This window comes from Gastrolobium bilobum, unplaced genomic scaffold (genome assembly GCF_033153095.1).
Source record: "Gastrolobium bilobum isolate Gb01-03AN ecotype WA unplaced genomic scaffold, APGP_CSIRO_Gbil_v1 utg62301, whole genome shotgun sequence".
Taxonomy (NCBI): Eukaryota; Viridiplantae; Streptophyta; class Magnoliopsida; order Fabales; family Fabaceae; genus Gastrolobium; species Gastrolobium bilobum.
The window spans coordinates 23,320-36,386 of NW_026895184.1; the positions used below are offsets into that span (position 1 = coordinate 23,320).

At 34.1% G+C, this 13,067-nt stretch overlaps 1 protein-coding gene across 2 annotated transcripts; it reads left to right on the plus strand.

Annotated features, from left to right (window-relative positions):
* The first annotated feature begins 4,320 nt into the window (after window positions 1-4,320).
* On the plus strand, window positions 4,321-9,402 carry LOC133298750 (peroxidase 55). 2 transcript variants are annotated; one of them, XM_061498094.1, is made up of 3 exons: window positions 4,321-4,570; window positions 5,477-5,662; window positions 6,518-9,402. In XM_061498094.1, the coding sequence occupies exons 1-3, from the start codon at window positions 4,358-4,360 to the stop codon at window positions 7,079-7,081; spliced, it is 963 nt and encodes a 320-aa protein (XP_061354078.1). In that variant the 5' UTR covers window positions 4,321-4,357; the 3' UTR covers window positions 7,082-9,402. The 2 variants fall into 2 exon arrangements, with proteins under 2 accessions (XP_061354078.1, XP_061354074.1); XM_061498090.1 differs by having other exon boundaries at window positions 4,322-4,570; window positions 5,477-5,668; window positions 6,518-9,399.
* Window positions 9,403-13,067: the final 3,665 nt, after the last annotated feature.

Genomic DNA, 13,067 nt, shown 5'->3' on the forward strand with positions numbered 1-13,067 from the left:
TCAATGCTGATATTCTTACTAGACTGAATCAACCTCTGCCTCGTAATTATTTTGGGAATGTTTTGGCAAGAACAGTGACCCCAATATTCGTAAATCAATGAAGCTCGAATTTTCTCAGATTTCTGGAAATTGAATTCGAACAAGGTGACAAATTTGTGTGTAATTTTTTTTTTTTTGGTTTACGGGTTAATTTTGTAAAATGGCTCCACATTCCCGGCACTATTTTACAATTAACCAAACATAGCATCAGAAAAATTGATCTAACATTCCCGAAAATATTTTATCTACCAAACAATTTTTTGATAATATTCACGTGAAATTCACTTTCTCACCATATTCTTAAAAATCGTGATTTTCGGATAAAAAAATATTTCTCCTATACTAAACGCCTCCTAAATACTTGTTTGAATGTTTTTTTTTTTAGTTTCTTCTTTTGTTATAAGAAGAAGTTAGACCAAATATATTTTTATTAAAGCTCTTTTAATAAAAAGAATTTTTTTTATAATGAAAAAGAAGTCAAAAGCCAAAGAGTTTTTAAGTTAAAATTTCATTTAAGCACCAAATTTTTTTTTAGTATTAACTTAAAAAAATTAATTCAAATAGACTCTAAATAAGAGTTCCTCGTTAACGGTAGCTTTTAGCTTTTAGTCCATGACCAGACAACACACTCCAACCAACATTGGCACAAGACCGCCACACCATACTTGGTCAAATCTCTGAGTTTTTTTTTTTTTTTTGGGTGTTAAAATCTGCTTGGATATTTCACTCACTATGACTTATAAGTATAACCTCTTCTTAGATGATAATAATAATAATAGTAAATAACCTGAGATTAATGAAGATGTATAAAATTTGAAAATATTGATATTATTTAAAAAACGAATTGCCAATTTAGTTGATTTTGATCAATTCAAATTGGATAAATTGTGAGTTGGACTGTTCAGCTAGTCGAGTCAACTCTGAATTATATATTTGTATGCAAGTATATGAAGCTGTTTTTAAGGATAAAAAGTTTTATTACCATTTCAAAAAGAATAAGAAAAAAAAAAAAAAACTGTTCGCAAAGAGCAATTATAAGAAATTAGTTTCCAGCACTATACTCTTAGGGTGTGTTTGGTGCAAGAGAAATTTTTTGGTATTCAGAAATCACGATTATTGAAAATATAATAGAAATTGAGTTTACTCGGAATGTTACAAAAAATGTGTTTGGTTCTGTTGAGATATATAGTCTCACATTGATGGATGGGTAACTAATATGACCTTTATAAGGTCTTGGGCACTTCCACCCCTTGAGCTAGCTTTTGGGGTGGTGTATCCCAAGGTTCTTAACATGGTATCAGAGCCTCACATTCCCCCGCTTTAAAAAAGAGGAATTAAAATAAAATAAAAAAGCACAGAAAGGTAAACCAAAAATGGGCTTGTGCAATTTCCACGCTTCTAGCCTAAAGGGCTCTTGCGTGAGGGGACGTGTTGAGATATATAGTCCCACATTTCATGTTTGGTTTAGAACGAAATATGACTTGGAATATGAGGTTATTTTACAAAAATAATCCCAAACTATTTTTACTTTTGTAATTGATAGATTGGGTTTGGGTTTTGATGTGTGTTGGGATATGTTTGTTTCAAAAATTGTTGTTGTGCTTTTTCTTTACTCGAAATTCTGAATTACCATATTATTTTTGGTAATCTGAACCGTGACTTTTCTTTGTAAATCAAATTACCAGTAAATCTTGAATATTCGAGAACTGATTTTTGTTACTTCTACCAAATATGGTTATTGACGTTTACCAAAGAAAATTTACCAGTACTCCTTTTGATATCCTTGTACCAAACACACCATTAACTTTGTGAAGTTTCAAAACATCCAAGGAATCAAGCCGTCACGAGTATGGGTTTGCAAAAATTAATGCCAAAAAAGTTGTTACTTAGTGAAAGATCATTCACAGCCAAATAAAAACTTAATTAAGTTTAAGTATATATGGTGGTACTTGCTTTGAATGGGCTTTGATGGCTGCATGCTACCTATACAACCTAACTGGATAGACTAATTAAAAAAAAAAAAGAAGCAAAACGAGAAACGGTAATATCAATTCCACACCTAATCTGAATTAAATAGTCAATAAGAGGTGATGATATAAAATTTAATTTTGAATACGCCATGGTATGCACTTGCACGGGATGCATCTAGATTGGTTAAAGAGTCAAAATCGTATAGTAACTAGCAAAGAAATTAATATAAGATTGCACGCGTTCCATTGGCGGTCCCGTTGCAAATTTACAACTTGAGCTTTCAACCAAATAATCAAGTAGCAGCTAACGATTCCACGTAAAACAAAAACAATTAATTAAGATCGAAACTTTTGTAAATCTGTTTGTGAAGCTTGACACGTAGGTTTCAATAATTATCATAAAAAATAATGACCCAATCTAACATAAATAACAAAAATTAATGTGTCATTTTCTTTAAACACAGATGTTAGTGAGCACGTCATACAATTCTAATAATGCAAAATGATTACAAAATATATATTGAACTGTACTTTATTTTTTTGAGGATTAGTGTTTTATGTTATATAAGATAATTTTATTTTCTATAGACATAAAAGTGTGTGGCACCCATATTTTATTTTATTTTTCTCTTCTTTTTACATGGGCCTCACACACTTTTATTTATCAACATATTAGGGTATGTTTGAATATATTTTTATTTTTAAAATTATTTTATAAAACAACATATAAAAGCTGTTTTTGTAAAAAAAAAAAAAGAAGAAAACAAATATGATTGATTATAATTACCAGAATGGCATTAATGAAATATTGTTCTCCTGTCACTTTTAAGAGTAAAAGTAAAAAATAGAGAACAAAAACAGACTCTATTTTTTGTTTTAAAAGCTAAAGAACAGTTGTTGTTTTTTGAACAGCAAATATAGAAAACTTATACCAAACAAGTTTTTTAATTTTTTTGCTTTTAAAATTAAAAAACTATTGTGAAGAACAAAAATCAAACAGAGCCTTAATCACTTATTTATTTGTTCTCATTTGAATTAAGGTGTAGTGTAGAAATAAGAAATAACTCTTTTTTATCTTAGACATCAGTTGCGTGTGGCAGAAACAATACTATAGGAGGTTGTCTTAATGGAGGGGAATATGACATTCTATGTAATTAAAACACGATTTGGAAAATTTCCTCATATAAATGTTGAAAAATTGACAAGTAGGAAAGCAAGCAAAGACATCTTTCTAGACTCCACCATAACCAGCATATTTTTAGCAAATTGAAGAATTAAATAGAACAAATGAATCAATTGGACTTGGGCAAGCAAAATTGTTGTGCATGCTGTTGTATAGTAAGAAGTATTATATATTAGCAAATAAGAACGTCAGGAATGTGGCTAAATCTTATAGGATTGACGGGATCCATGATAACGACAAATTCCCACTACCAATCAATAGTATCTTTTTTAGATAATATTTTTTAAATTATCAAACGTTAGTTTTTCAATCAATCAATCGATATTAGGATTTATTTTTTTAAATTTCACACAAATTTCAAAATATGATGTATAAAAATATCAACCAATCAATATTTTAAAATATCATAAGGTTGTTCCCAAAAAATATATATATATATCATAAGGTTAAATATTAAAATATGATATTCTTGTTTAATGTTTTAATATTTAATGAAAAAAAGGACAAGAAAGCTTTGCATTGAAGAAAGAGAAAGAAACACATTTAACTAAGAAAGCGTGTTTGACTTTATTATTATATTTACGAATCAACATCTGTGTAATAAAGTTTTGATGAATAATATTAAATGTTATTTTTATAGTTTTAAATTTAATATATATATTTATTTATTAATTTCTCTATCATATATCTTCATTAAAAATATAACTCAATTTTTTCTTTCTTCATTAAGCAGGAAATATATGAGTCGTTTAATTGAAATAATATACAATAAAAAAATATTTTTAATTCATTAAGATATGAGTAAATACCATAACAAGACCCAATATGATGACTTGAAGAGCAATATCCAATTTTGACACGTTAAAATGACCCGCGCAGCGCATGGACCACGGCAGGTTCCAGCTATAGTATACGTATTTACATGGTTTGGACCTACTAAAAAAAATTACATGGTTTGGAGGGTAAACAAGTAATTAATCACCTTTGTCTCATTCTCTTCTCTGTTTTTTTTTTTTAATTTTAATTTTCTTTTTCTTTTAGTGTATAGTGACACGGATTCCTCTGCCACTTCCTCAACCACAAAAAGAAAGAAAGAGAATACATGTATAAATAGAAGGGTAATAGAATTGTGGAGACACTTGCATAGCTATAGGCAGAGAAGAAGATGGAGATCATGATGAGGATTGTATTAATGGCTACGTTTATGGCTTTTACGATTATATCTATAGGAGAAGGCCAATTAACAGAGAATTTCTATAGTTCAACTTGTCCAAACGTTGAATCCATAGTCTCCCAGGCTGTGACCACGAAGTTCACACAGACCATCACCACTGGACAAGCAACTCTGCGTTTGTTTTTCCATGATTGCTTTGTTCAGGTACCTTAAGTTCCTCAATTCATATATATATCTTTATTTCCTCACTTACATGTTTCTATATGATATATATCTTTCAGTGTTTTTATATAAAGCAAAAAAATTTAAAATTGTATATATCATGATAAATATAATGCACTTTATTACATAGTATAGTTTTCTTCTGTTAATTCTTGTTCTGTTTTTTTTTTTTTTTTTTTTTCGTTCATGTAGGCATTTGAACTTTTGAAATATCTTTCATGACTTTTATGGCTGGCGGAGGCTTATTCTTCTTTTTTCATTCCTCTTAATCCTATGTAAATGTCAACATTTAGAAATTTGCAATAAAGCGTTTGGAATGGTATTCGTGACTATCTATTTTATTATTTTTGTATAATATTGAAAAGAAACAATTCAACTTAAAAGTTTAAGTTGTTGAATGAGGTTATATTAATAGTTTTTGTATTTCTCTAACACGTCTCTTCACACAAAAATTCATTAAATTTGAAGAGTGAATAATGTATAAGTCTACCTATATGTGCTAAACAAACTCTATAATAATTATTTATTTATTAATTAAAGTAAGAATCGAACCCACGAGACAATCAAAAAGTTTAAGCCAATTGGATAATACTATACTAATAATTTTTATATTTCTCTCACAAATATAATGATAAATATGCTTGGAAGCAGTCACCACACAAGTACACGTGTTTGCTACCAACCTAGATTATGAAGAAGAAAAAAAACATTGACTACGAGGTAAACAAAAAAATCCTTGGTTGAGTTGTTAATTTTTGACCAACTACAACCACATGAACACGCATAAACACATTAATTAAAAATCGCATTCAATTTCATTATGGAGAAAGGCAAAATTTTAACTTCGATATCTATCTATCTATCTAATGAAGAATTGTGATCACGTAGGGATGTGATGCCTCGGTGATGATTTCGTCGCCAAATGGGGATGCAGAGAAGGATGCATCGGACAATCTTTCCTTAGCTGGAGATGGGTTTGACACTGTGATAAAGGCAAAGCAAGCAGTGGAAGCTTCATGCCCTGGTGTGGTCTCATGCGCAGACATTTTGGCACTTGCTACAAGAGATGTTATTGTCTTGGTAAGCAATTTTGAATTTAACACTATATAATTAGCAAAATCCAAAATCAATTGTTTCATTTCAAATGATACTAGCACACTAGTAACTTTTTGTTTCAACACCTAATTTATTGTTAAAGAAATTTCATTCTCAACTCACTTTCTATTTTAGGAAATAAATTTTTATCTAATAATAAAAAATATTTTAAAAAAGTCAAAAAGTGTTTTCTTAACAATTTTTCATAATAATTTGTTGAAATCATAGAGATATAAGTATAGAGGAAGAAGTATGGAGAAGACTGTATAATATTTATATTTATATAATATGTATCATACTGTTTTATTCTAAATAGATAAAATAAAATTAATAGAAATAAGGAAATCAGATTATCTAGAATACTCTAAATTCTTCTAAGATATAATTTTAATATTATATGATATTTTTTAAAAGAAACATACTTCTTCTGTTGCTGCATAAATTTTCCCCTACAGCTGATTCAAAAAATAAAAATTTGTTTACTTTAAAAATATATATATATATATATATATATATGACGAACCCCACTATTTTTTTTTTCTTCCTGCAGTAACAACAGAAGTTGCAAACCCATTTTTTATATGTACTAATATTTTTTATCCTAGTTAAATCACACAACTATAACATCACATGTGATTAAATCCTAATGTACACCTCAATCCCACATAATTTATTTTGATGCACACCGAGTGTATAATTTATTTACATTAATATTACCTTATATTAATTTAATAATGTTAATTGAATTCAAATAACAACAATTTCAACAATAATTAAATAAATGGTGCCACTTGTTTATGATATATTAATTTTGTTTATGTGCAACTATTTCAGCTTAATGGCCCATCATACAAAGTAGAACTTGGACGTAGAGACGGGCTGATTTCTAAGGCATCAGATGTCGAAGGAAAACTTCCCAAAGCAGATTTCAATCTCAATGAACTGAACGCAATGTTCTCAAAGCACGGTTTGAGCCAAACGGATATGATTGCACTCTCTGGGGCCCACACCATAGGTTTCTCACATTGCGACCAGTTTTCAAACCGTTTATACTCCTCTTCTGTGGACCCTACTTTGAACTCTAACTTTGCCAAACAGTTAATGGCTGAATGCCCTCGAAACCCCGACCCCACCGTAGCGGTTGCTCTTGATTTCCAAACGCCGTCAAATTTTGATAACTTGTATTACAAAAACTTGGTTTCAGGGGAAGGGTTGCTGAATTCGGACCAAGTGTTGTTCACGGACAAGAAGTCACGGTCTACGGTGGTTGGTTTTGCGAACAGCCCTGGTGATTTTAATGGGGCCTTTGTTACGGCCATGAGGAAGCTAGGAAGGGTTGGGGTTAAGACTGGTAAAAATGGAGAGATCAGGAGAGATTGCGCGAGTTTCAATTCGTGATGGGTTGGTGTAGAAATATAATTTGTATAGATTTTGGAGTCAGGGTACAAAAGTATATTGTGCAGGAATAATTTTATATGGGTTGTTAAGATTAGTTTTAAATAAAATTAATCTTGACTAATAAAATAAGATTAAAATTAATTTGATATGCACAATTCTCCCCGTGATTCTAAAAACATTTCGCGTGCAGCTTCTGCTCATTTAGCTTCTTCAGTACACATGCACCAAACGAATCATAACAGAATAGAGCCGTTATCTATTATTACAAGTTAGTTAGTTTGTTATCTATTGGACTCCTTTTCTTGTTAGCTCCTTTTGAGTTTTGATAGATGAGTTTCTTGATGGCTATGTATTTTTATGTCACCTATATATACATGGGTGGTGAATTGTAATAGTAACTTCGTTCGTTCAATAATATTTAGATTTTCCAATTATGAGAGTTCTCAGTTTTTGATATGGTATCAGAACAATATTGCTTTGGTACTTTTGCCTCCATAGATCTTCTTCTCATCAGTAACAATGGCAGATGCAAACCCTCCTCTTATGGATTTTCATACAAATCCTTCGAGTCCACTTTTTTACATTCAAATGAGAATCCTTTTTTTGGTTCTTGTTTCTCCTCTCTTAACAGGTAAAAACTACCACACTTAGGCTCGTGGAATGAGCGTAGCTTTGCTCTCCAAGAACAAGATCAAATTCATTGATGGCTCAATTGTGCCTCCTCCAATTGATAATGCAACCTATTCTCAGTGGCAGAGATGTAATACAATGGTGATGTCTTGGATCCACAGATCCATTTCTGAATCAATTGTGAAGTCGATCATATGGGTTGAAAATGCTTGTGATGTATGGATCGATCTGCTTGATTGATTTGCACAAAGTGATGTCTTCCGTATCTCTGATCTCCAACAAGAGATCTACAAGATCCATCAAGGAGAACGAACTGTGACTGAATTTTTCACTCAGATGAAAATATTATGGGATGAGTTAGAGAATCTCAAACCTCTCCCCTCTTGTGAATGACTTCCTCCATGCACTTGTGGAGCAATGACGCAAATGCGACCATACCGTGATAGAGATTATGTGATCCACTTCCTCAAAGGCCTCAATAATCAATATGCAGTTGTTAGATCTCAGATAATGATGATAGATCCCCTTCCAAATGTCAACAAAGCCTTCTCTATGGTGGTGCAGCAAGAAAGACAGTTCAGATTTGGTACAAACGATGGAGTTTACACTAATCCACAACCTTTTTGTTGGTTTCAATAACAATGCAGGCAATGGCAGAGGTCGTGGAAGCTCCCATCATTCATTTGGTAGATATGGCAGAGGCTGTGGAAAAAGAAATAGAGGACGAGGAGCTTCTGGAAATAGAATTTGTACGCATTGTGGTAGATCTAACCACATAATAGAAACCTGCTACCAATTGCATGGTTATCCACCGGGTTTTTTGTTCAAGAAATGCAGATACTCAACATACCAGCAACAATGTGGTTAATACTGGTTCAGATGAGAACTCCCCGAATGTGCACAATCAACAACCTGATGCTATAACTCCTCAATTCTCCTATGAGTAGTATCAGCAACTCATATCACTTCTCTAAAACCCTGTGAACCAATCCACACACACTACTAATTTTCACATGTTTCTCATTCTAACACAAATGCACCAGGTATACTGCATGGTCAATGGATTGTTGACACTGGAGCCACTGACCATATATCTTACTTAGTTTCTAATTTTTCATCTCTTCACAAAATTGCCCCTATAGCCATAATGTTACTTGATGGTTTTAGTGTCATGTCATCATATTCAGGTTCAGTAGTTCTTTCACCCACACCCACTTTATCAGATGTACTATTTGTCCCTGAGTTACGTGCAAATTTGGTATATATTACTAAATTAGTTAATTTTATCAATTTCTTTCTAACCTTTAGTGGTCATTTTTGTTTCATAAAACAGGTTCCCTGCCAAGCGATGATTGGTACTGCTGAGGAACAGAACGGCCTATATGTGATAGTCCATGACAAAGGAGCATATCAAAATTGTACCTTATAAAACTGTGTATCAAATAAGTTGTCCACCAGTTCAGTAGACAACACATCCTTATGGCATAGATGATTGGGGCACGTCTCAAATGTAGTTCTGCATAAAATGTCATATACTTTTCCCTTTATTAGTTCAAGTCATGTACACCCATTCGATGCATGTCATTTAGCAAAACAAAAATTACTCCCTTTTTATCATAGTCAGAATAAAAGTGTCAAAGTGTTTGATGTAGTTCATGTTGACATTTGGGGTCCATTTGTCACTCCATCTATTCATGGCCAAAAATATTTTCTAACACTTGTTGATGATTTTTCACCTTTTACATGGCTTGTTTTAATGAAAAGTAAAGTAGAAACAAGGGAACACATCAAGCATCTCTTTGATTATTTTGAGACTCAATATCACACCACCATCAAAACCTTTCGTAGCAAAAATGGAACTGAGTTCCGTATGAATGATTTTTTTTTTACAAAAAGGAGTGGTAGATCAAACTAGCTGCGTTGAAACGCCACAACAAAATGCCACTATCAACAGAAAACACTAGCATCAACTTAATGTAGCAAGAGCCATATTCTTTCAAGCCTCACTACCTGTTATATTGTGGTCTTATGCAGTAAGTCATGTTGTTCATCTTATCAATCACATATGCTCTCCAATCACCAATGATAAAATTCCTTATAAATTATTACATAACAAGCCCCCTGCCCTTGTGCATCTCCAAGTTTTTGGAAGCCTATGTTATGCTTCCACCCTTCACTCTGCTCGCACGAAGTTCTCTACAAGGGCTCAAAAAGCTGTTTTCATTGGATATAGAGAAGGGACCAAAGGTTTTTTTTATTTCCACTCATGCCATTTTTGTATCTCACCATTTTATCTTCTATGAAGATCAATTCCCTTTTCAAAACAAAGATACCATTCCCACCTACAGTTTACCCCCTGACCTACTTCTTTCATTTGATCCTGACCTCTATGGTCATACTTTACCAACTCAACCCTCCAACATTTCCAACAGAATGGAGCCCACACATGATGATCCTCTACCTGGAATCACCAATGCAGACTCCATATGTGATGATCCTCTACCTGAAATCACCAATGAAAGGGAAACAACCACATCTTCTGATACACAGTTACTTCCCTCAGAGAACCCTCGACGTTCCTCTAGACTTCGAAATGCTCTGCGCTACCTAATGGACTATCACTATGGTATTTCTTTTGCTCAGCAGCCACCATCGTTCTCAGGTTCGTCTAAGAATTCTTATACATCTTGTGTTTCTATTTCTTATCCTTTGTCCGATGTTATTTCATATATTGCTTGTTGTCTATCCTACAAAAACTTTTGTCTCACCTCTTGTGCATATTTCGAGCCTCAAACTTATTCACAAGCCATCAAACATGACCACTGGCGTAAAGCTATGGATGCTGAGCTTGTTGCAGTCGCAAAGAATAAGACATGGTCTATGGTTCCCCTACCCGAAGAAAAACAACCCATTGGATGTAAGTGGATCTTCAAAATCAAATATCATTCTAATGGATCAACAGAATGCTATAAGGCATGCTTGGTTGCCAAATGGTTCACTCAAATGGAGGGGGTGGACTACTTTGATACATTTTCCCCAGTTGCTAAACTGACCACTGTCAAAACTCTTCTTGTTGTTATTGCTATTAAGGGATGGCATCTTCAATAGTTACATGTAAACAATGCATTCTTGCACAGAGATCTAACGAAAAGGCATGCATCCACCTCAATGAATTTTGGTTTCTACTTCATCTATAGTTTGTAAACTTGAAAAGCCATTATACGGGCTAAAGCAAGCTAGCTATTAGTGGTATGCTGAGCTCTCTATTTCCCTCCTCTGCATTTGTTACAAGCAAGCTAATGCAGATCATTCGATGTTCACGCTTTCCACTGATAAGGCCTTCGTAGTCCTTCTCGTATACGTTGATCATTTATCCTTTCAGGTAACAGCCTTGCTGAGATTGAACGTGTTAAGGCTTTCCTTGACCTCAAGTTTAAGATAAAGGATCTCGGCAACTTACGTTTCTTCTTGGGCCTTGAAGTAGCTCGTTCTTAACGTGGGATTGTCCTAAACCAGTTCAAATATGCGCTTGAGTTGCTATCGGATGTTGGTTTATTAGCTGCAAAACTAGTTTCATCTCTCATTGATTCTTCGACAAAGCCTTGTTGAACTCAAGGCATTCCTCTACCTGATGCCTTCATATATCGTAGACTCATTGGTCGCTTGTTGTACCTGACTATAACCCGTCCTGATATCTATTTCGCTGTGCAGCAACTATCTCAGTTTGTCTCTCAGCCTTCTGATGTTCATCTAGATGCTGCTTATCGGGTTTTACAATATATTAAAGGAGCTCTAGGTACTGGTCTCTTCTTCTCTTCCTCTGGTGATATCGAGGCTTTGTCAATGCGGACTGGTATAACACCTTGTATTTCGTATATGTATATTTACGTATGAAAATGTGGATTAAAGGGTAGGATTAGTGAAAATTCTGATATTAGGGTCAAATTGCATAAGAAGGGTAAAATGGGTAATTTACCAAACACGTAACCCTAGGCAAGAAAAATTGAATAGGAGGTCTCAAATGGTAAAAATAATGCCGGAAATGGATTCAGAACGAAAAATCGAGTGGATAGGCAAGTTTCGGAAAATTTGATGAATAGTGATTTTACTGGTGTAAAATACTGCGGTATAATTGTACCGATAAGCTGAAAATATGATCAGTAATTCTAGGAAGTAAAAATATGACGTGAACGAGAAAAATACGTAGGTTATAAATTTGTGGGTTAAATTAGGTGAATTAGGAAAGGTAAGTGACATGTGGGACCCACTTAGGTGACTTAAGTGACAAATGGACTAAGTGTGACACAATTTCTGAATTTTCTCTCTCCTCCTTCTCCTTCATCCGTTGAGCTCTTCACCATTGGAAGGGTTTTGAAGCTTTTGATTTTACAACTTTTTTTCTAGACACTTTTAGGAGAAACTCCCAACTACAAAGTTGTTCCCCACCTCTTGTAAATGACTTTCATGTAGTGTGCATCTTGTGGGGAGCATTGTAGAGGGAGAAATCCTCCAAAATCAGCCACGAAAATATTGTTATTTTGGAGAATTTTTGGTGACTTTTGTGTTGAACCATTGGTTGGAGATCATTCCCTTGGACCCTAGGAAGCTATTGGTGGTTGCCTCTCACGGAACCAATAGAAGTGGAATAAGCTTGGAGCTTACATGTGGAGCATTTCATACGGAGTTGAGGTAAACTCTTGGTACTTGGGTTTTATCCCTCTTGTGTTCCACCACATCTAGTGGAAGGTAGTGGTTGGATTGTGTGCTCTTTGACATTGTATAAATTGTATGTTCATACATCACTGCTTGATTGTGTGACATGCTTGGAGCATGTTGTGTGACATGCTTGGAGCATGTTGTGTGACATTTTCGTGATCTCTGGCCAGTAGATGTATGTGGTTTGAACTTCCGCTGGAGATATCCCTTTGGGAGATTTCGGTCGGGTTTTGCCGTGGGGTCGACTCTGGGTGCAGCACCAGGATGATCCAAACGTGGGACTTCCGCTGGATAGGGCTCATGAGGAGTTCCAGTTGGGTTTTGCAATGGGGTCGTCTCGTCCATGAGAGAGGCACCAGGAAGCTTACCGTGAGTTATATGATGGGGTCCTTGAGCGGAATCCTTTTGTGGATGTTCTTGGATATGAGCCCAGCGTTGTGATTTTGTATGTTATGCATTTTATATGATGATCATTGTATGCATATTGAGTGAGCCATGGGGTAGAGTGATTCTCTAGTACCCTTGGTTTACTGAGATATATTTGTATATCTCACCCCGCGTTTGGGGACATTATTTTAGGTTATGTTGAGCATGGAGGATCTTCGGACAAGAGGCCCGCTTAGTGGAGGAGTTGAGCATG

Coding starts and splice junctions, on each gene's coding strand:
- LOC133298750 (XM_061498090.1), top strand. CDS start 4,358: ATGGAGATCATGATGAGGATTGTATTAATGGCTACGTTTATGGCTTTT. Junction 4,571..5,476: donor TCCATGATTGCTTTGTTCAG/GTACCTTAAGTT, acceptor GTGATCACGTAG/GGATGTGATGCCTCGGTGAT. Junction 5,669..6,517: donor CAAGAGATGTTATTGTCTTG/GTAAGCAATTTT, acceptor CAACTATTTCAG/CTTAATGGCCCATCATACAA.